At 39.4% G+C, this 20,039-nt stretch overlaps 1 protein-coding gene across 1 annotated transcript in view; it reads left to right on the plus strand.

Annotated features, from left to right (window-relative positions):
- cacna1c (calcium channel, voltage-dependent, L type, alpha 1C subunit) overlaps positions 1 to 20,039 on the plus strand; it is a 254,713-nt gene that overhangs the window by 195,826 nt on the left and 38,848 nt on the right. Inside the window, exons 13-31 of the mRNA XM_034673428.1 lie at positions 2,125 to 2,285; positions 2,393 to 2,466; positions 2,925 to 3,076; positions 3,356 to 3,557; positions 3,651 to 3,771; positions 6,530 to 6,644; positions 7,244 to 7,370; positions 7,480 to 7,549; positions 8,962 to 9,094; positions 9,425 to 9,554; positions 10,716 to 10,775; positions 11,107 to 11,213; positions 16,068 to 16,155; positions 16,251 to 16,358; positions 16,491 to 16,543; positions 16,642 to 16,788; positions 16,939 to 17,140; positions 18,236 to 18,394; positions 18,587 to 18,697. Of these exons, the coding sequence (XP_034529319.1) occupies positions 2,125 to 2,285; positions 2,393 to 2,466; positions 2,925 to 3,076; positions 3,356 to 3,557; positions 3,651 to 3,771; positions 6,530 to 6,644; positions 7,244 to 7,370; positions 7,480 to 7,549; positions 8,962 to 9,094; positions 9,425 to 9,554; positions 10,716 to 10,775; positions 11,107 to 11,213; positions 16,068 to 16,155; positions 16,251 to 16,358; positions 16,491 to 16,543; positions 16,642 to 16,788; positions 16,939 to 17,140; positions 18,236 to 18,394; positions 18,587 to 18,697 (2,320 nt within the window). The remainder of the gene's footprint in view (positions 1 to 2,124; positions 2,286 to 2,392; positions 2,467 to 2,924; positions 3,077 to 3,355; positions 3,558 to 3,650; positions 3,772 to 6,529; positions 6,645 to 7,243; positions 7,371 to 7,479; positions 7,550 to 8,961; positions 9,095 to 9,424; positions 9,555 to 10,715; positions 10,776 to 11,106; positions 11,214 to 16,067; positions 16,156 to 16,250; positions 16,359 to 16,490; positions 16,544 to 16,641; positions 16,789 to 16,938; positions 17,141 to 18,235; positions 18,395 to 18,586; positions 18,698 to 20,039) is intronic.

Here is a 20,039-nt window from a genome sequence, read left to right on the forward strand (position 1 = left end):
TATAAGTACTTAAATGTGCAAGATAAAACCAGCAGAGATATGAGGTACTGCTTTGTCCACAGGGGGCGCCAAAATCAACATAAACCAAACATTCCTCACAGGAGCTTTACAGTTTTTCTCAGTTGCTTTGGTACATTTCTCAGATCAGAATTGAAATTCTCAAAACTACTTGTTCAATCTTCATATCATTGTGCATATATATTTGCTTTAATTTTGATTTTAATTTGAATTAGTACTTGCCTCTGGCGATAAGTCTCAGGGACCAACTCATACGCCTTCAAAACAACCGACTTAACCGCTGAGTAGACCCTACTCTCTGCAACGCTCAGAGCAGAGTACGCCTCCTGTGCCTTACCCGTTAAAACACACTGCAATAGCAAGGTCTGATCCGCCTCAGCCCAGCCTCTCCTCTCAGCTACACGCTCAAACAGTACAAAAAACGTATCCGGGTCTCGAGCATTAAATTGTGGAACCAACCGCAGACTACTGGCAATATCAAATGAAGAAGCCCTATTAATTGCTAATAACTTTTTAATGATTGTTAATTTATAGGCTCTTGTTTGCTTTATATATATATTTGGCACTTGAACACTTGAATTTCCCCGTTGTGGGACGAGTAAATGAATCTCTTATCTTATCTTAATTGGTAAATTGCTCCCAGGTGAATCTTGACTTTCTCTAACAAAGGGAAATCTGTGAAGCATTAGATCAACCAATGATCAACCAGTTCTCTGAAATAGCTCAATGGTGCATCTCATGAACCATCAACTGGCAAGTATATGTATAGCCGGAGCACAACACAATGTTACAATGTCTGACAATGGAAGGACAATCTGTGAATCTTGTCCAGTCTCTTGCAATCAATCTCCCACATACACTGAGGTATAACTTAAAATTTACAATAACTGTCATCAAAACTTTAGCCATAGTTTACATCAGAACATCCCTCCAGAGTACACTGTTATATTGACAACATGACTAAGCAGTTTGACTGTCTTATCCGTACACCATGACACAAGGACTTGTCACTCTGATGGCACTGACATGTTCATTGAAACAGGTATTTACTTTTGAGTAAATACTGGCTTTTGCAGGTAATCCATGGTGTTTTGCTATTTGTACGAATTGTTTTGATTCGAGAAATGTACCAAAGCGACTGAGAAAAACTGTAAGATGTAATTAAAAGTGACTTCACACATGGCTGCCTTTACAAATGTTAAATAACCTGCATAAGTTTGTGATCAAATTAAATTAGCCCCTCAAAGTGTCTACGGCGAGGCATATCAAACATATGCTAAACCTAAACATAGAAAATTGGTAAAATTGTGTCTGTTCACAACGACTGTCTTCAGTATCTCCTCTTGTGATGATTATTTCAAAAGTCCTTAGTTGAATTTCAGATGTCTAATCATTTCCATGGGGGCATGTCAAAAGAGAACACAGTGGTGTTTTGAGTGGACTGGTTGAAGTCAGAGAGGTGTGAAGTCAGCAATTACCACAAACAATAACTTTTTATCATCAACAGCAGAGGGCAAAAAAAGTTCAAAGAGTTTGTATTCAGCACAGCACAGAGCAATTGTTAGAGTTGTGTAACATGAAAAGAAATCTCAAATGAAGCACTTCTTCTTGTGAAGCATAATTCACCCTGACTTGTGTGGAACGAAACACATTTCAATAAAAAATGTTGCTTTTATCCCTCAAATGGAACATATCTCATTCTGCAACAAAGCTCTTCATACAGTCTTTTTCTGGGTGTGAAGCGTCTTTGAGGATGACTAACTGTTTCACAGCTCTGCTCTCAAACAACAGACAACCACAGGCTGAGGGCTGATGTCATCACTGCTTTGTCGATGGACTAATTCAGTCTTTCTTTATCTCCTCTCTCCTCTGCTGTTTGTTTTTCCTTTCCTCTTCCCTTGTTTCTGTCTCATATTTGTTTTAACTCATTCCTTTTTTTTTCTCTATTCCTTCCTTCTAATCCTTCCTCTCTGCTCCTTAAACTCTCTTTTGATCTTTCTTTTGCCTTTCAATTTTTTTTTGACACATCCCTCCTTTTCCCTTCTTTATCTCACTCCAATCTTTCCTCACCTCTCCTTCTCTCTATCTCTGCCTCTTCCTCTTCAGTCGATACTCTCGGAGGTGGAACCGGCTGTGTAGGAGGAAGTGCCGGGCGGCGGTCAAATCGCAGGTTTTCTATTGGCTGGTTATCTTCCTGGTTTTCCTCAACACGCTGACCATCGCTTCTGAACATCACAAGCAGCCTCAGTGGTTAACAGATGTACAAGGTAAACATACACAGACACCGACTTAGCACGTTTCTAAATATTGTATTGTATTGTAAGTTATTAACCTCAACATTTTCCCCTTTCCTCCTTTCCTTCCTTTTTCTTAGACATAGCTAACAAGGTGTTGCTAGCACTCTTCACCGGTGAGATGCTGTTGAAGATGTACAGTCTGGGTCTACAAGTAGGTTGCTCACTTCAAAGTGGTTTTTTTTTCATTAGGCAGATGTGTGTCTAACATGAGTCTGGTTCTGTTGGAGGTATCTGCCTGTTAAAAGAACATTTGTCCTTGCCGCTGTAACTTGCTAAATGCTGCAAAGTGCTCTGCGCATGGTGGATTAAGATGAGATCAGTCCTGTCTGTAAGACGGGACTGGATCTTGTCCTAAGTGTGGTCTAGACCTGCTCTGTTTGTGAAAGGTCTTGAGATAACGTTTGTTATTATTTGGCGCTATATAAATAAAGGTTGATTGATTGATTGATTGATTGATTGATTGATTGATTGATTGATTGATTGATTGATTGATTGATTGATTGATTGATTGATTGATTGATTGTTAGGGATTATATCTTCATAAAGTCAAAGATTGTCAAGACGGCACATCCCTACCCCAAGTTCTCTAAACTTCTCCTCTCTCCACAGGCGTACTTCGTGTCCCTCTTCAATCGCTTTGACAGCTTCGTAGTATGTGGAGGAATTCTTGAGACCATTCTGGTAGAAACAAAGATCATGTCTCCTCTCGGCATCTCCGTGTTACGTTGTGTGCGCTTGCTACGAATCTTCAAAATCACAAGGTAAATATAGACACGTCTATTTCTGACATTTATTGAAGAAAGTTTTGCTGACAGAGACAGTGTATCCATTTCAACTTCCACAAACAATGAAAACAGAATAAACACACGTTTGAAAGTCATCCACTGCAGCTCTGGGCAGTGGAAGACAACCCTGACTATTATGTTACTGAATGTCCTCAGGATGCGTGATCAGGCCCTTAATAGAGAGGAAGCAGAGTCAGACACAGTGCTAAGATTAATGTATGTTCTTCACACATTAACTGGAAATCTCTCCCTCAGATACTGGAACTCCCTGTCAAACTTGGTGGCCTCACTTCTGAACTCTGTCCGCTCCATCGCTTCCCTGTTGCTCCTGCTCTTCCTCTTCATCATCATCTTCTCCCTGCTGGGCATGCAGCTGTTTGGGGGGAAATTTAACTTTGACGTGACCAGACGCAGCACCTTTGACAACTTCCCCCAGTCTCTGCTCACTGTGTTTCAGGTAATGGTGCTGCAGATGCTCCTGAGCTCTTCCTTCTTACACATTCAGCTCATGAAATGTTTGGACTTCTTCATTTGTTTGTGTTCTTTACAGATCCTGACAGGAGAGGACTGGAACTCTGTGATGTATGATGGTATCATGGCATACGGTGGACCATCCTTCCCTGGCATGCTCGTCTGCATCTACTTCATCATCCTCTTCATCTGCGGAAACTGTATCCTGTTACAACAGAGGCGTACATGAAGTAGCTTTGTAGTAGCCTAGTGTTGGGGGGAGATGAATGAAGAAAAAAAAGCCTGAGACAAAGATTGACAGCCTAACTTGTTTTCTGATTCTGTTAAATTTGATTGCATCAAAGGGATAACAATGCGGCTGATTGTGATGTGAATGGAATCAGATCCAGCCCCTAGTTGAAATGCATTACACGAGGAAATCTTGTGTTATCCATGTTAATACATTTTTTTCTGCTCTGCATTAGCAGTTGGGACTTCAGTGTCTTTCAAATGAAGCAGTTACCCATAATTCACTTGGCCTACAAACCACAATGATGATCTAAAGCAGGGGTTCCTAAACTATTCAGCCCGCGACACCCAAAATATACAGTAGGTGCCAAAGACTTGTGACCCCTACTATCCCTCGAAGCAGTAATAATAATAATAATAATACATTTTATTTTGGGCGCCTTTCAGATCACCCAAGGTCACCTTACAGATCATAAAAGCATACATCATTAAAACATCATAAAAACAAACAAACAAACAAACAAACAAAATGTAATAAATAAAAACTAAAAACTAGTGAGGTGCAGAGAGTCCAGTTAGAGTGAATATGCCAGTTTGAACAGGTGAGTTTTGAGTTGGGATTTGAATGATGTTATGGAGTTCGACTGTCTTATGTGTGGGGGGAGGGAGTTCCAGAGTCTGGGTGCTGAGCAGCTGAAGGCTCGGGCACCCATGGTAATGAGGCGTGATGGTGGAATTGTTAACAGTCCAGCAGAGGTTGAGCGGAGGGAGCGGGAGGGAGTGTATTCATGAAGGAGGTCACGGAGGTAAGTGGGGGCCAGGTTATGAAGAGCTTTGTATGTGAGGAGAAGGTTTTTGTAATGGATGTGGTATGGGACAGGGAGCCAGTGAAGATGGATGAGAACAGGAGTGATGTGGTCAGATGATTTGGTGCGGGTGATGATCCGGACGGCCGAGTTCTGAATGATTTGCAGTCTGTTGATCAGTTTGGTGGGGAGTCCGGTGAGGAGGGCGTTGCAGTAATTGATACGGGAAGTGACAAATGAATGAACCAAGGTTTCGGTGCTGGATTGGGACAGTGAGGGGCGGAGTCTGGAGATGTTGCGGAGGTGGAAGAATGCAGTCCGGGTGATGTTTTGAATGTGTGGTGCGAATGAGAGAGTGCTGTCCAGAATGACGCAGAGGCTCTTCACTTGAGGGGAGAAGGGTACAGGGAATCCGTCGATGGTGATGGGTGGGACTGGGGTGTGTTGAGATTTGGTGAGGGTGGATTTGGAGCCGATGAGCAGGGCCTCGGTTTTATTCCCATTGAGTTTCAGGAAGTTCCTGCTCATCCAGCTCCGGATGTCTGCAGTGTTTATTTCGTTAACGAAATTATGACGATAAATGTTCGTCAACGACTCATTTTTTCATGATGAAAACGAGACTAAGACAAGCTAACTGCATCACTGATAATAAAAACTCTGACGAAAATATGTTTTGATTTTGATGACCAGACGATGACGAGACGAAAACGCTAGTGGCTGACCGTTGGACATAAAGAATTCATATTTTCCCCCGCTGTGCGTCTAATCTTTAAAGATGAAAGTGATTCATTCCTGTGACAGGCTGAGTTATTATTTGAGGGCCTCAGTGTTAGCTTGGTCACCTACCTGCTTCAGGTGTGCTTTATGAACCAGCTCTCCCCACCTCCATGAATCTGTCTCATCTTCATTGAGGATTTTTAAGCCCCGGTGTGCGTTAGTGACAAAGACACAACCGGGGGGACGTCTGTTTAATATTTGATGTTTGCCGTTTTTGCCGCCATTACCATAAAAAGCTCTGCGTCTACAGCTTGATTTGTTCCAGTTTGGTGATACATCAGACACATTTAGTAAGTTTTGATGAACTCCTTGTTGAAAGATACAGATCCATTTCAGAGTGCTGTGAACTGACTCTGTCCAGTGCGCCTGTCACTGCAGGTGGATTCAAGGACCGTCTTAAATGTACAGTCCTTTCATGGCATTTTACTGTGAATCAAGAGAATCAAAATACAGTCACAGTGGTCACATCAAGAATGTTTTCTTTGGGATTTTTAGCAGGGCCAAGATATTACACTAGCTAAAGTGTTGAAAGAGTGAAATGTTGACGATTTTAACACTTGGTATAACCCTGATACCAATATCTGATCGACTACATGAATTATTTAAAGAGTGAAGATGTTTCGGCAAAATTGAAAGACTAAAATATTTTGAGTTTCCGTCAACTAAAACTAGACTAAGACTATAAAGGGCTGAAAAGACTAAAATGTGACTAAAACTAATTTGCATTTTTGTCTAAAAACTGACACTAAGACTAAAGCTGAAACAGCCACCTAAATTAACACTGCCTCAAAGTGTTTAAATGTTCATACTTCATTTACTTCAACTTTAAAATTAGTTTACCTACATAATTAACTGTTTGCTGAGCCTAACTTTTGGATTCATCTGGCAACAAAGAAAGGCAGAAAAATAATGAAATGTACTTATTTGCAGGGTTTTGTTTAGAATCTAACTACATTGTTTGTCTATATTTTTACAATAATGGGTAAAATAAGCAAATTTAGATTACTTAAAAAAAATCAAAAAATCTGGAAGACATCTCGCGACCCTCCATTGGTGTCTCGTGACCCCTCAGGGGGTCCCGACCCACACTTTGGGCTCCCCGGATCTAAAGTGTCTGAAACATCCTTAACTCCAGCCCTCTGAACAGATATCCTACTGAACGTCTTCTTGGCCATCGCTGTGGACAACCTGGCAGATGCTGAGAGCCTGACATCGGCACAGAAAGAAGAGGAGGAGGAGAAGGAGCGGAGGAAACTGGCCAGGTGAAGCAGAAAATTAGACAACTGTTAAATGGAATAAGGAGAGACAATAAATAAAGGGTTAAGAGTAGAAAAGTTTGAATATTGTCAACAACATGTAAAGGAGAGCTTTAGCTTGCAGCAACCAAGATTGTCTGTAATACCCAGAAGCATTTCAGGATGCAGATATAGTGAAATCTGCTCCACAATTACATTTGTCCACTTCAAAACCAGGTTTATTGGCTAGTTTTAGCATCTGATCACCTACAAAGGGCGTTTATCAGCAAAGCTAATGTGAGGTTTTTGTGCAGCTTAGGGAGATTGAGTTCCTAAGGGGTACAAATCATTAAATGTCCTCTTCTTTATTGTCACCTTTATTAATCAAAAAAATAGTGTGATAGAAAAGTATATTTTACCTGCCCACGATTCTTTTGGTTGGATGTTAACAACACTCTTTGGTTGAAATAAACTCCATCAAGTGTTCATTTCTCCCCTCTGGTGATCATTGATACGTGATTCAATCAAATTTTGCAGGTCAACACAAGGCTAACTCTGCTGGAGGTATGAGAATTTCAATGTTGCTGATGGTGAGGAGCATCTTTTCTCTCTCTCTCTGTCTTTAGGTTGGCCAGTCCAGAGAAGCGCCATGAAAATGAGAAGCCTCCTCTGGTGGAGGAGAAGAAGGAGAAGAAGGAGAAGATAGAGCTGAAGTCCATCACGTCTGATGGAGAGACCAACATGGCTACGAAGGTATGCAGACACACGCTTTTTAAGAGTAGACTCAAATAAGTGAGTGAGTCAGGGGGGTTGGGTCAAAGAAATTAAACTGATATATAAGTGTCCTGCTCTTCTTCTGCAGATTAACATGGATGACTATTGTGGAGATGAGAATGAAGAAAAGAATCCATATCCTGCCAATGACTACATAGGTAATCTACAGAGTGTTTATCCTGTAATCATACGAGTTAGACTTGTGACATATTTCCAGTGTACACATTATTTTCTACCCATCAAGTATCATGTCTTTTGTCCAACAGTTTGGCTATGTTCACACTGAAGGCCTTAAAAGGATAGTTTGTTTCCTTTGAAGTGGGGTGGTATGAGATACTTGTAAGTGTATCCCGGTCAACCTGGCTCCTTTGTTGAGAAACTGGCTGGAGAACCTGAGCTAGGCTATCAACCATAGGCCTTTCTAGACCATTTTTGGGGTTGATGAAGCACCCCTAAATTGATCCCAGCTCCCCTAAATTTGAGAGATTTTTTTAGTTTATTTTAATTTTTTTACTGTATGTCCCTTTTAATAAGCTAGAAAAGTTTCAAAATCAAACAGTACTTGGTTAGAACGTTGTATTTTAACAACAAAAATACAGCAGCTCCAAAACTTATCAAATTATGTAATACAGACAATGTGTTTTACATGTTGTGCATTGCATTTCAAATGAAAGTCCAAAAAATAACTCCAATGTCAATTTTTGGTATTTTTGGTTCTCACTATAGAGGGCTGGTTTACTCCAGAAACATACTGTTTATGTATATGTTGAGGAGCTGCTGTATCAATATGAGTTGTCTTTCCCAGAAATGAGGGTTACCATGTGTTTCTTTTATGATTCAAATCCATTTCTCTTTTTCTGTGGCTCAGCATTTAAATAACCTTTATCAGATTTGATGGTTTAGTCACAGACTTTCCCAAAAAGTGTTCTACTTTTCTTTCACAAATGTGGGAATGAAATTGCATTAAAATGTACAAAACAGTGAAATGAATCTTGCCCGACCTGGCAGCTCTCTCTGGGTGCTCAGCACCCCTAAACATCTGATCCTAGAATCACCCCTGCTATCAACAGCTACAGACGGGGTCAACTCTGCCATGAAATGTAGTTAGTTATAACTCTGACCCAAATGAACAACACTAATGAAAGTGTAAGTGTCAAAGATGTCACACACACTGATGTCACTAATGAGGAGCGTTGAAGTTGCATGCATGTTGACCTGGCTGTTCAGACTGAGGTTGCGTTACAAAAGATCCAGCCTGTATCGGAATTAGGAACACACAGAAAAGTGGTTCAAATATGTTCATGTGACATGAGCTTTTCAAACTGTCATAAAAAATCTGATCTGAGTCACCCATGAGCAACAACATCAGATTTCAGTCACTCCTGCCTGCAGTGTGAACGTAGTCCTTGTCACTTTGAGATGTTAAAAATCAAAGTATTACATGCAGCTGCTCTAAAGACATGTTTTAGAGCTTCTTCTAATATTTAAGCTCCATCTCTCCCATTTTCTCTTATTTTATTTATATTCTCTTATTGCTGTTTTCTCACTCTTATTTTCTCTCCACCATCAGGAGACGATGAAGACGAGGAGCCAGAGATGCCAGTGGGCCCGAGGCCGCGGCCGCTCTCGGACATTCAGCTGAAGGAGAAGGCTATTCCTATGCCTGAGGCCCGTGCTTTCTTCGTCTTCAGCAACACCAACAAGTAAGATCATCTTTGTAGTTCTGCCCTCTGCCTTCTCTTTGTCCTCTTCCTCTCTGTCTTCTGCTTTTTGTGGTCATTAAGGTTTCAGTTTTCAAGATAAGATAAGATAGTCCTTTATTCGTCCCACAACGGGGAAATTTAAAGTGTTACAGCTGCAAAGCAGACAGTGCAAAACAGTATAAAGTAAACAAGAGCATATCTAGCAATTATTAAAACGTTATTAGCAATTAAAATTAAAGAAGTCAAAATAAGCATATCTATATTGAAGATTCAAAGGATGGATCACCATTACTCACTTTTTGTCTCTTTTTCCTTCTCTTTGTTTTCTAGATTCAGGGTCCTGTGTCATCAGATCGTCAACCACAACATCTTCACCAACCTCATCCTCTTCTTCATCCTGCTCAGCAGCATCAGCCTGGCAGCTGAGGACCCGGTCAAGAACGATTCCTTCAGAAACCAGGTTACACACACACACACACACACACACACACACACACACAAATAAACACACAAATAAACACACATTCAACACTGGTTTTACACATTCAGACTCAGATATATGTAGAGTCACAGACAGACGCAAACACTGCAGTCATCATTAGCTGCCCACATGCGCTCATTCTGGGCTAAATGGATTATAGCTGACAGCAACATATATAGGAACCGAAGCTTGTTGAGACTGGCCTGTTACACTTAATGAGATTCTTCCCGAGTACTGCAGCAGTGATTAACTTCATGTTAAGAAGATGTTAAACGCCTGTTAGGTTTTATTTGTCGATTTAACTCTTATTTTTAGCAAGGCTGGCAACACACTGTGGCTGTATGTGCAAATAAATAATATGAATGTACCCAGAATATAACCAATAAAGTGTCTGTGTTTCTTTTTTGTTTGTTTAAAGGATAAAGTTTGAAAGTGTCTTTAATTAGTTTGCACAGGAAGGAAGCAGAGAACTCTCAAACATGTACTGTTTTTATTTATTTAAGAGATATCTTCACTGCAGTTATACACACCAGTAAAACAGAATATTGTTTGGTATTTTATAGCTGTTTTGATTTTATGGTTGTAATTTGTAAGCTGCAGTCTAACGTAAAGATGGTGCAATGTTTATGCTGTATCTGCTTTTCTGTATTGTTTCTTCCCTCAGTGAGCAAGACAACTCCCCTGAGAGCTAATAAAGATCTGCTTTATTGTATTTCCCTGCTCTATGCTATAGGCTGCTGTATATTAGTCCACCTCAATTAACCTTGGTCTGAAACCTTAATGAAATAATACATCCTGCTTTCAGCCCATGCTCTGTTTTCAGAGTCAAATAAGAATTTATTATCCTCAGACCTGATCCTCATTGTTATTTCAGTGTATTGTAGAGTCATCCAGGATTATCCTCCAGTTGCTCACAAGTTCAATATGAACCATTGAAGAATTACACTTTCATTTTTCTCTGTTTGTTGTAGCTGCATAAACATGTGCTTGTTAGCTGAGGCCTGGAACTACTTGTGCAAAGTAGCTGAGTTGGTCCTCTTTGAGCTAAACCCTAACACATGGAAAATACTTTTTTGTAGTGCATGAACATCAAAGTCCTAGTCCTAACAGAAATGAAGTATGCTCTCGGTTGTGTTACAGATTTTGGGCTATGCAGATCATGTCTTCACTGGACTCTTCACCATAGAGATCATCCTTAAGGTACAGTTTCATGATTAGGATGTAGGATGCTTTCATGAGGTCCCAATCTTTTTAAACATGTTGTTCTTGTACAATATCAATAGAGTCCAAAGTGCTGTTACTATGCTGCTCACATACAGAGGTTAATGTTTCTTGCAGCCTGTTGAGAGAGGTAGATAGTTGTAAAGGGTTGACTTTAAATAACTTAAAGTATGTGTTCTTTGGCGTTAACTCTTCCTTACATAAACGTACATATTCCCCATGTGCTTTACTATGATGTTCAAAGTTCAAGGTTAGGTTTGTTGTTTCATTATTCTTTGTTGACTCCAAATTTGAACTTTGACCCCCATAGATGACAGCCTATGGAGCCTTCCTCCATAAAGGTTCATTCTGTAGAAACTATTTCAATATCCTGGACCTGGTGGTGGTCAGTGTGTCCCTCATCTCCTCTGGAATACAGTGAGTAGCATTCAAGTTTTCTCTTGCATGTTTTTCTGCCGTTTCCCTTCTTATTTGATTCTCATATTGTCACCACTGATCCATGTAATAAGAATTGTATGCACTGATATTAACATATTGAAAATAAGCTCCAGTGAATCTTACAGTTTTGTTAAATACACACTGGTGTTATTAAATATAAAAAAACGGACTACCAGCTGTATAACTATGAGTGTGTGGGATCCTTGTCCAATCTAAGAACACACCAATCAACTTCTTAAGTGGCTAAATGAGGACAATGTTTTCATTTGTAAATTGCCTCATGCTTCACACTTGTCTCTATCCTCTAACAACTTTACACTTCATTACTCCTAATCTCTCTCTCTCTCTCTCCCCCTTTGTGATGTTTATTAAAAATGTTCTCTGCTTCTCGTAGCAAATAACTCCTTGAATGCTGCAATATTTCTGATGTTTAATATGCTATGCTACACTCTCTGTCTCTAATGCTTAATAGTCTAGACTTCTCGAAGTAAGTCCACATTAGTCCGTATTAATAACCCCCCTAACAAACCTTCACCCTCAATGTGTAAAACTGTCACTCTTTTGATTTGGTATTTCTATGATCTTGGAGAGTTAAGTCAAAGCCTTGTTAAAGGCAGAAAAGGGAAAACTAAGTCTCTAATCTGATTTATCAGCAGGGTTTAGACGACTGTTAAGAAGGATTACACCGTATCGATAACAAACAGAGCATTCTTTTGCATTCAACACATGACAAAAGGCCACCTTGCGGGCATCTTTTTAAAAAGAATTGTATGTTTCATGAACATGGGTCCTCTCTTATTATTGTAACCAACTTATCTAGATGTCATTGCCATAGATTATGGGGCGGGACAAACTCAGCTTTAATACCTCTTAAGAAACTAAACTCTCCCAGGCTATAGAAATGAAACCTGAATGCTAAAACTCAGTGCTTTTTGCCTGTTAAAAGTAGTTTGTGTGGGGGACTTTTCCAGAATATATCACAGTCAAATTAATTGGGATAATATCACATGTCGTATTACAGCTGTTCTTTTCCCCTCATAGTGTGCACGATTATACTGTAGTGTCACCTGGAGACTACGCTGTTTTTACAAACCTATTGTTAGGTTCCGATTCAAAGCTCCAGTTTGGAGTTTTTAACTGGTTAGGAAACAGAATGAAATTAACAGTCAGGCCTCCTTATGATCTACAAAAGCAGACTGTCAGCAAAAAGAGTTGTTTTTAAAACCTGTAGTAAGTGCAGTGAGGGGTCGGTGTCAGACATGGTGATTTACAGCAGTGTGAATTTAAACCCTTTGTCTTCCACAAATATTCATAAAGACTGAAAATCTGACCTTTATAAAAAAAAAGACAAAGAATTACTTCTTATTTGGTTTGTCAGAAACAACAAGACTTACATATGTAGAGCAGGGGTTCCCAAACTTTCAGCCTGTGACCTCCAAAATAGCGGTGCAGGAGACCAGCGACTCCACTGCCCTTGAGGTGGTTAAATATTCCTCTCTGCGATGGGTGTATACTAATAGGTAAATCCAAAAACTGACAAAATAGAAAAAATAAAAAAAGGTCTAAAATACTTAGTTAAGCTGGTCAGTAGAAAATTAGACGGTAACACTTTACAATAAGGGTCCCTTAATTAGCGTTAGTTAATGCATTATTAAGCATTAATTAACAGTTTAATAATAGTTTAATAATCGTTATAATGTATTACCTAACATTAACTAACACATTAGCTAATGCATTAATAAGCAGTTAATTAATGTCCACTGCTCAGAGTTAATTAATACATTATAAAGCATTAATAAAAGTTTCAAAACTTAATTAGTTAACCATTAGTGAATGCTTTCTGGACCCTTATTGTAAAGTGTAACACATGCATCACTTAAGTAACACATTATAAATGCTAAACTGCCTCATAAGCATTACTTAACCATAATTAAGCATTAGTGAATGCTTTTTGGACCCTTATTGTAAAGTGTAACACATGTATCTCTTAGGTAACACATACTCTGAAGCAAAATGAGTTGAAATGTAGTTGAAGCAACACATATAAAGAATTTAACACATTTTATTTAGAATAAAACAGATAATCACAGATAACATCTCAACTGGCACAGAGAAGTACGGTGGCCCTGACAGCTCACAGCACTGCAACTTAAGAAAACACATACAAAAAGACAAAACACAAGCAAATTAAGAAAACATCTTCATCAATTTGACAACACATGCGCAGCATTTAGAAAACGCGATGCAAAGACAACAGCACTACACATTAAAAAAAGCGCTGCAAATAGACAGCAACACAACAGAAGTGTTTCCAGAGGACACATAAAGGTGATGCACACACTTATGCTTATGAGGCAGTTTAGCATTTATAATGTGTTACCTAAGTGATACATGTGTTACACTTTACAATAAGGGTCCAGAAAGCATTCACTAATGGTTAACTAATTAAGTTTTGTAACTTTTATTAATGCTTAATAATGTATTAATTAACTCTGAGCAGTGGACATTAATTAACTGCTTATTAATGCATTAACTAATGTGTTAGTTAATGTTAGGTAATACATTATAACGGTTATTAAACTATTATTAAACTGTTAATTAATGCTTAATAATGCATTTACTAACGCTAATTAAGGGACCCTTATTGTAAAGTGTTACCAATTAGACTACCTATGTGTTTGTATTGCTGTATTTCCTGTGCTACTGTTAATTAAACTGCTATCACTAATACCGTCGTACATCTGGCTTAGTCACCTCAGAGGTCTTGTAGCAGCAAAGAAAAGTGAAAAACAGATGAAACATTTTTTATTTGTATGGTTTTATTTAAATTGAACCTCTGTTTTTGTTTATATTGAGATAATCATGGATAAGATATGCTTTTTTAAATAGTTTTTGTTTTTGGAAGGCATTTCGCGACCCCCACTTTGGGAACCACTGATGTGAACAGAATACATCAGCAAAGATATTAGAGGTAACACTAAGTTCACATTGGGCACCAAATTAACAGAAACAGGAGATACCTGTCAGAAGCTTTGTTTGTTGGACTTATTGGGAAAAAATGTAGTATTAAATAAATTGATAAATCCAGGTCTTGAATACATCAAAACATGTATAAAGTGTTGGATGATTCAGCCTTCCTGCATCATGTAAAGTCTCATTGTTGGAGCACAGTATGATGTTATTAGTTCTGGGTGGAGTGAGTATTTCTGCTCTCTGAGGAAACTAGTTAGAAAAGGCAGGTTGGACATGGTGTTGCAAGTTTGTCATTCTTCTAAGTCTAAAAACATAGGCACAGGTATATGTTCCATTTATTATTTATAGATATACAGATAGATCCATCTACGGCTAGAAGACATCATCACTGCTAATTTGACTGTTATATGTTACTAGTAAAATCCTACTCTCTTTGAACTACCTTTAACCTCCCTAAAACTTGACCTTCCTGTGTAAAAAATTGCACAACACGTTTCCCCCTCACATTCTTCTTCAAAATCAACACAAAGTAATGTCACTCCCTTTAAAGCACTCCTTTAACCATCTCAAAGTCACTCCCCTTAAAGGATGCATTGACATTTTGAATATGCCTTCTTCCTTCTACCTTTGTCACACTACAGGAAAAAGTTTTGGCATTTGTTCTTCAGGCAGCTGAATAACTGCTCAGCTTCCCCATGCTGTAATTCAAGATAAAAGATAAAGTCAAACTAGACTTTTAAGGGTTTTAATACCTGTTTAAATCAAGTGGTAATAACTACATGGGAAGCTGGGTTCAGGTTACAGAAGGACCATTGTTGAAGCTTCTTCCAAACGCTTTTCTCTTTGTACAGAATTCAAAATGTCAAGGTATTCATTAGATTGTTTTGGTTAGTATGTAAAACTTTTCTTTTGATCCACCTCCTTTAAAAGGTCACACTGTTTGACCTTTGGCTTGTACTGACACTCTCTTACAGCACAGTAACTTTGTTTGCCTGTAACTGTATGTCTGTGGGTTTGCGTGGAAATAAATCTGTGCTGTACTTGCGTGTGTTGGTACATGAAACATATGTATTTGAGTGTATGTGTGTGTGTGTGTGTGTGTTGTGTTGTGTTCATTGATCATTTTATAGTCTTGGTTTATGCTTATTTAGCCACCTTAGTGAAGCTAATTTAATTTACTTCATGAAAAAAATGTGCAAAATATTTATATTTTATTTAGATTGATTTAAAAAAAGGGTAGTTTGTATCATCAGATGTGATTTAGAATTCAGTCAGGACCAGAATAATTCATTATTTGCATGCAGTACAATTAATTTGGCAAAATGGCTCTGCTCTGGGAGCTCCCTGCCCTTCCATGTGCATACGTGGAATGCCAAAGCCTGAGGTGGGGAGAGCACACCTTCCCTCCCTTTGATGTGCATGAAGCCAAAGCAGGGGGAGCAGCAGACGCGAAGACCTCCAGGGGTGCAGAATAGAGCGGGCATCAGTGACATATATGACACTGGTAAAATCAGACACAGCAGAAAAGGAGGTGCTGGGGTGGAGGTGGGTTGCGTAGCAGTTTGCAGGGGAAGCAGAAAGAGTAGGCAGGTTAAAGCAGTATAAATAGAACACCCATTTTGCTATTTGCCGATTGGATGCATAGATGTAATCAGCTGAGCTGTCTGCTGATAAGTGCTGGTGTTAAGAGCAGCTGATGTTTTTCAGTTTTTCAGTCTGTCATTTCTTTGACTCATGTTAAGGTTGTGTAAACATTCTTTTTAACACAGACCCTGGGATGTTGGTTGTTCCAACCTAGTTTGCAAACTCTGTTTTTAATCTCATATTCTGGTCAGCAGCGTAATCCCGTGTGTGTTTCAGGTCCAGTGCAATCAATGTGGTGAAGATCCTGAGGGTCCTGAGAGTGCTCAGACCGCTGAGAGCCATCAACAGAGCCAAAGGACTAAAGGTGAGAGCACTCACACATGTATAAAACACAGAATAGACACTTACACTCATCTTAACAAAAGATAAACTCACTGTCATATCTGCTGTGTTTTCCAGCATGTAGTGCAGTGCGTGTTTGTGGCCATCAGAACCATCGGCAACATTGTCATTGTCACCACGCTGCTGCAGTTCATGTTCGCCTGTATTGGAGTACAACTCTTCAAGGTAAAGACAAAAGGAGGGAGTGAAGAGGCTTTTCCTGGACCCATGTGCAGGCCTCGTGAATGTCATCCTTAATAACGTCTGAAGTGTTTGTTTCTTTCTCTCATTTATGAGTTGTTGATGTTTTTCCATCAGGGCAAATTCTTCTTATGTTCTGACAGTTCTAAACAAACTCAAGCAGAATGCAGGTAAGAGATCCCTCCAGCCTGCACACATGCTCATTGTTCCTCTCTTTTAGTGGAATTAGCAGATGAAACACGTGAGTTGTGTGTGCTTGTTTTCGCAGGGGTTTCTACATTATGTATAAGGATGGTGATGTGGGGAAGCCGGAGAAAGCCCAGAGGCAGTGGGAGAACAGCGATTTTAACTTTGACGACGTCCTGCAAGGCATGATGGCTCTGTTTGCTGTGTCTACCTTTGAGGGATGGCCAGGGTGTGTATCAACATGCAAATACAATACACATGAATGTAGATCTGCATATTGTATGTGCATTGTTAGCTTTCTTTCTGAGTTATTGTGATAAAGTCTATGTCTTCTCCTCCCTCTCTCTGCTTTTCAATGTTCACCTTCCCTTGTCCTTAGATTACTGTACCGGGCCATAGACTCTCACGCCGAGGATGTTGGACCCATCTACAACTACCGCGTTGTCATTTCCATCTTCTTTATCATCTACATCATCATCATCGCCTTCTTCATGATGAACATCTTCGTCGGTTTCGTCATTGTCACCTTCAGAGAGCAAGGAGAGCAGGAATACAAGAACTGTGAGCTGGACAAGAACCAGGTAATGTTTATGTCTCTTTTACATCCTGTGTGTAAGTCAAAGTGTAGCTTTATGTTTTTTGAGAAGCAAGATTGGAGTATTCAGGTTACAGTAGTATGCAAAGAGGAGTGGTGGACAGTAATAAAGTAAATGTATTTGAGTACAGTACTTAAGTACATTTTTTGAGTATCTTTACTTTACTTGAGTATTATTTTTTGGAGGACCTTATTACTTTTACTCCACTATATTCAGAAGACAATTATTGTACTTTTCACTCCACTACATTTCTACCAGTGCTCTAGTTACTCACCACGTTTGCTTTGAAGTCAGCTCATGAATTTCCTTCTCTTCTCTAAAATCTGATTCCACGGTTGAACGTGAAGCAAACACAGAGCAGATTTCACTCAGATCAGGCAACTTAGTTGCTGTTTTTATTCCATGGTATAGTTTTAGGGATGCCGAGTAATGGTTTATAGATAAACATAATGTGACAGAATGTACTCCTAGGTATTCTTGAATGTGCTTATGTATTTTGAAAATACAATGTTTTGAAATGTTTTAAGAAGTTCTTTGAATACTTTGAATTAAGTATTTTAAAAAGCAAGTACTTCAGTACTTTAAGTCAAGTAATAATCTGACAGAACAACTTTCACTTGCATTGGAGTAATATTTGACATGGAGTATCCATACTTTGACTTAAGTAATGAAGCTGTGTACCTTCTCCCACCGCTGGTAAAGAGTGACTGCTCTCTGCCTGAAGAGGGACATTCATTTTGTCACTCAGGAGGCACAGGGAGGAGGGAACAGAGACCAGGCTGTTGGGGTGAGACGCTGAGATTCTGGAGAGGCTGAACATGAGTTTTAGGGGGCTGAACTATTTCAGTAGTGCAGCCAGGAGGGAGCTGCAGTACTTCAGACAGAGGCTGAGACTAAATCTTAAAGAAGGAGCTAGGCCAAGTCCCTGCAGCTGTGTTTTCTGTGATGATGAGGAAATGCACAGTGAAGATGTGAAGGAGTAGCCTGCTAGACTGCCAAAAATCTATTCTACCACTTTCCTTCCATGCACTCCCAAAAGTTAGAGTGTAATGTCTTACAGTGTTTCTGTGCTTACCACAGCGTCAGTGTGTGGAGTACGCCTTGAAAGCACGTCCACTGCGTCGCTACATCCCCAAGAACCCCTATCAGTACAAAGTGTGGTACGTGGTCAACTCCACCTACTTTGAGTACCTGATGTTCACCCTCATCCTCCTCAACACAATCTGTCTGGCCATGCAGGTGAGTCACACACACACACACACACACACACACACACACACACACACACACACACACACAAATATACACAAACACACTCACAGATGTTAACAAGTAAGCATCAATGAAATGTGATAATATTATAAAGGGGGCTTTAATCACTCTTCACTTTCCTGTATGAACGTTAATGAGTTGTTCATGGTTTGTTTGCAGCATCATGGGCAGACTAAAAGTTTCAACGATGCCATGAACATCCTCAACATGCTCTTCACTGGACTCTTCACTGTGGAGATGATCCTTAAACTGATTGCCTTCAAACCCAGGGTAGGTCCACTTCTGTAGCTGCACAATAGAACAACGTTATAGTCAAGTGCAGTAGAGTAGATTGGGCAAAGTAAATTGCATCTCCTACATTCAGTGGGTCACGGCATTAGAATACCATTACTAATTTATAATCAATGACTATGAATATGCCGTATTAAGATATGAAAATACTCCCTCTTTATTTAATCATTGCCAATAACTGCTCACCGTCGTATAACTGTTTATTCCTAATCCCTGTTTGATTTCCTCCTGGTGATTATTATGACATCATGGAGTTAGAACTTGATTAGTGGATGGCTTCATGTGGTTTTTAATCTCACTGCTCTCTTGTTACCCTGCTGCTGTTGCTATGTAGCTGTGTGGGTTTATTGGTCCAATCACAGAACTTCCTTGTGCATCAGCTATTTAAACAGTAACAGATGGGAATTATTCTCCCTGGTGCAGCAGGCTAAGTGGAAAATCCTTTAACAAAATCAATAGGAAAAGCATAGGATGATTTTATCATTTAGGACTTATCTGATTTGTTATACTGTGCAGGCTTTACATAAAATGAGACAAGTTTTTATAGTTATTAAAGATGTCCTGCAGATCATGTCAGACCAAGCAGACATGACACTAAAAGCCAGTCTCTCTTCAGCTCACTGATTGGATTCTTTAAGTATAAAGGTGACATTAAAGCACCTGTATACAGTGGTGTGTCCAGAGGGGTGACCAAGGGTGGCACTGGCACCCCAATTGGACACCCCAGGGACCACCCCAAAATCCTAAACTATGATTGGCTGTTTGCCTTGTCAGAGGTGGGGTTTCTGTTAAAATCTATAATTTGGGATGAGTTAAAAGGCTGGCAGTCGATTTCTTTATTAGTGCCCTTAAATGTGACTTTGAAAAAACACATTTTGTAAGTCCTTAAAGAATTCAGCTTAGAAGATTGATGCCACTTTGTTATGGGTTTTTTTAAGTCAAAAGGAATATAACAACTGTTTAATACTTTAATGAAAGTAGGTTGTGAAGACAGAAATAGTAAATGTTATTTATTTGTAAATGCACTGGCCACCCCTGCCTATGGGAGAGCCTCAGTTGGGCCACCCCGGTCAAAAAGTTATGGACACGCCCCTGCCTGTAAAGCCTTTATTACACTCCCTGCCAGCATACCTAGCAGCAGCACCAGTGTCACTTTTACACGAGTCCCATTTAACTGTAACAAACAAGTTCTTCATGGTGACATAAAACAACCACAGGTTTTTAAAAAAGATAAACGATGATTCGCTTTAAGTGAGTACAGAAATAAATTCAGACTTCTTTATTCGTGTGATGTTTGAAATTAACAGTAGTTATCTTTCTA

Source organism: Notolabrus celidotus, chromosome 21 (genome assembly GCF_009762535.1).
Source record: "Notolabrus celidotus isolate fNotCel1 chromosome 21, fNotCel1.pri, whole genome shotgun sequence".
Taxonomy (NCBI): domain Eukaryota; kingdom Metazoa; phylum Chordata; class Actinopteri; order Labriformes; family Labridae; genus Notolabrus; species Notolabrus celidotus.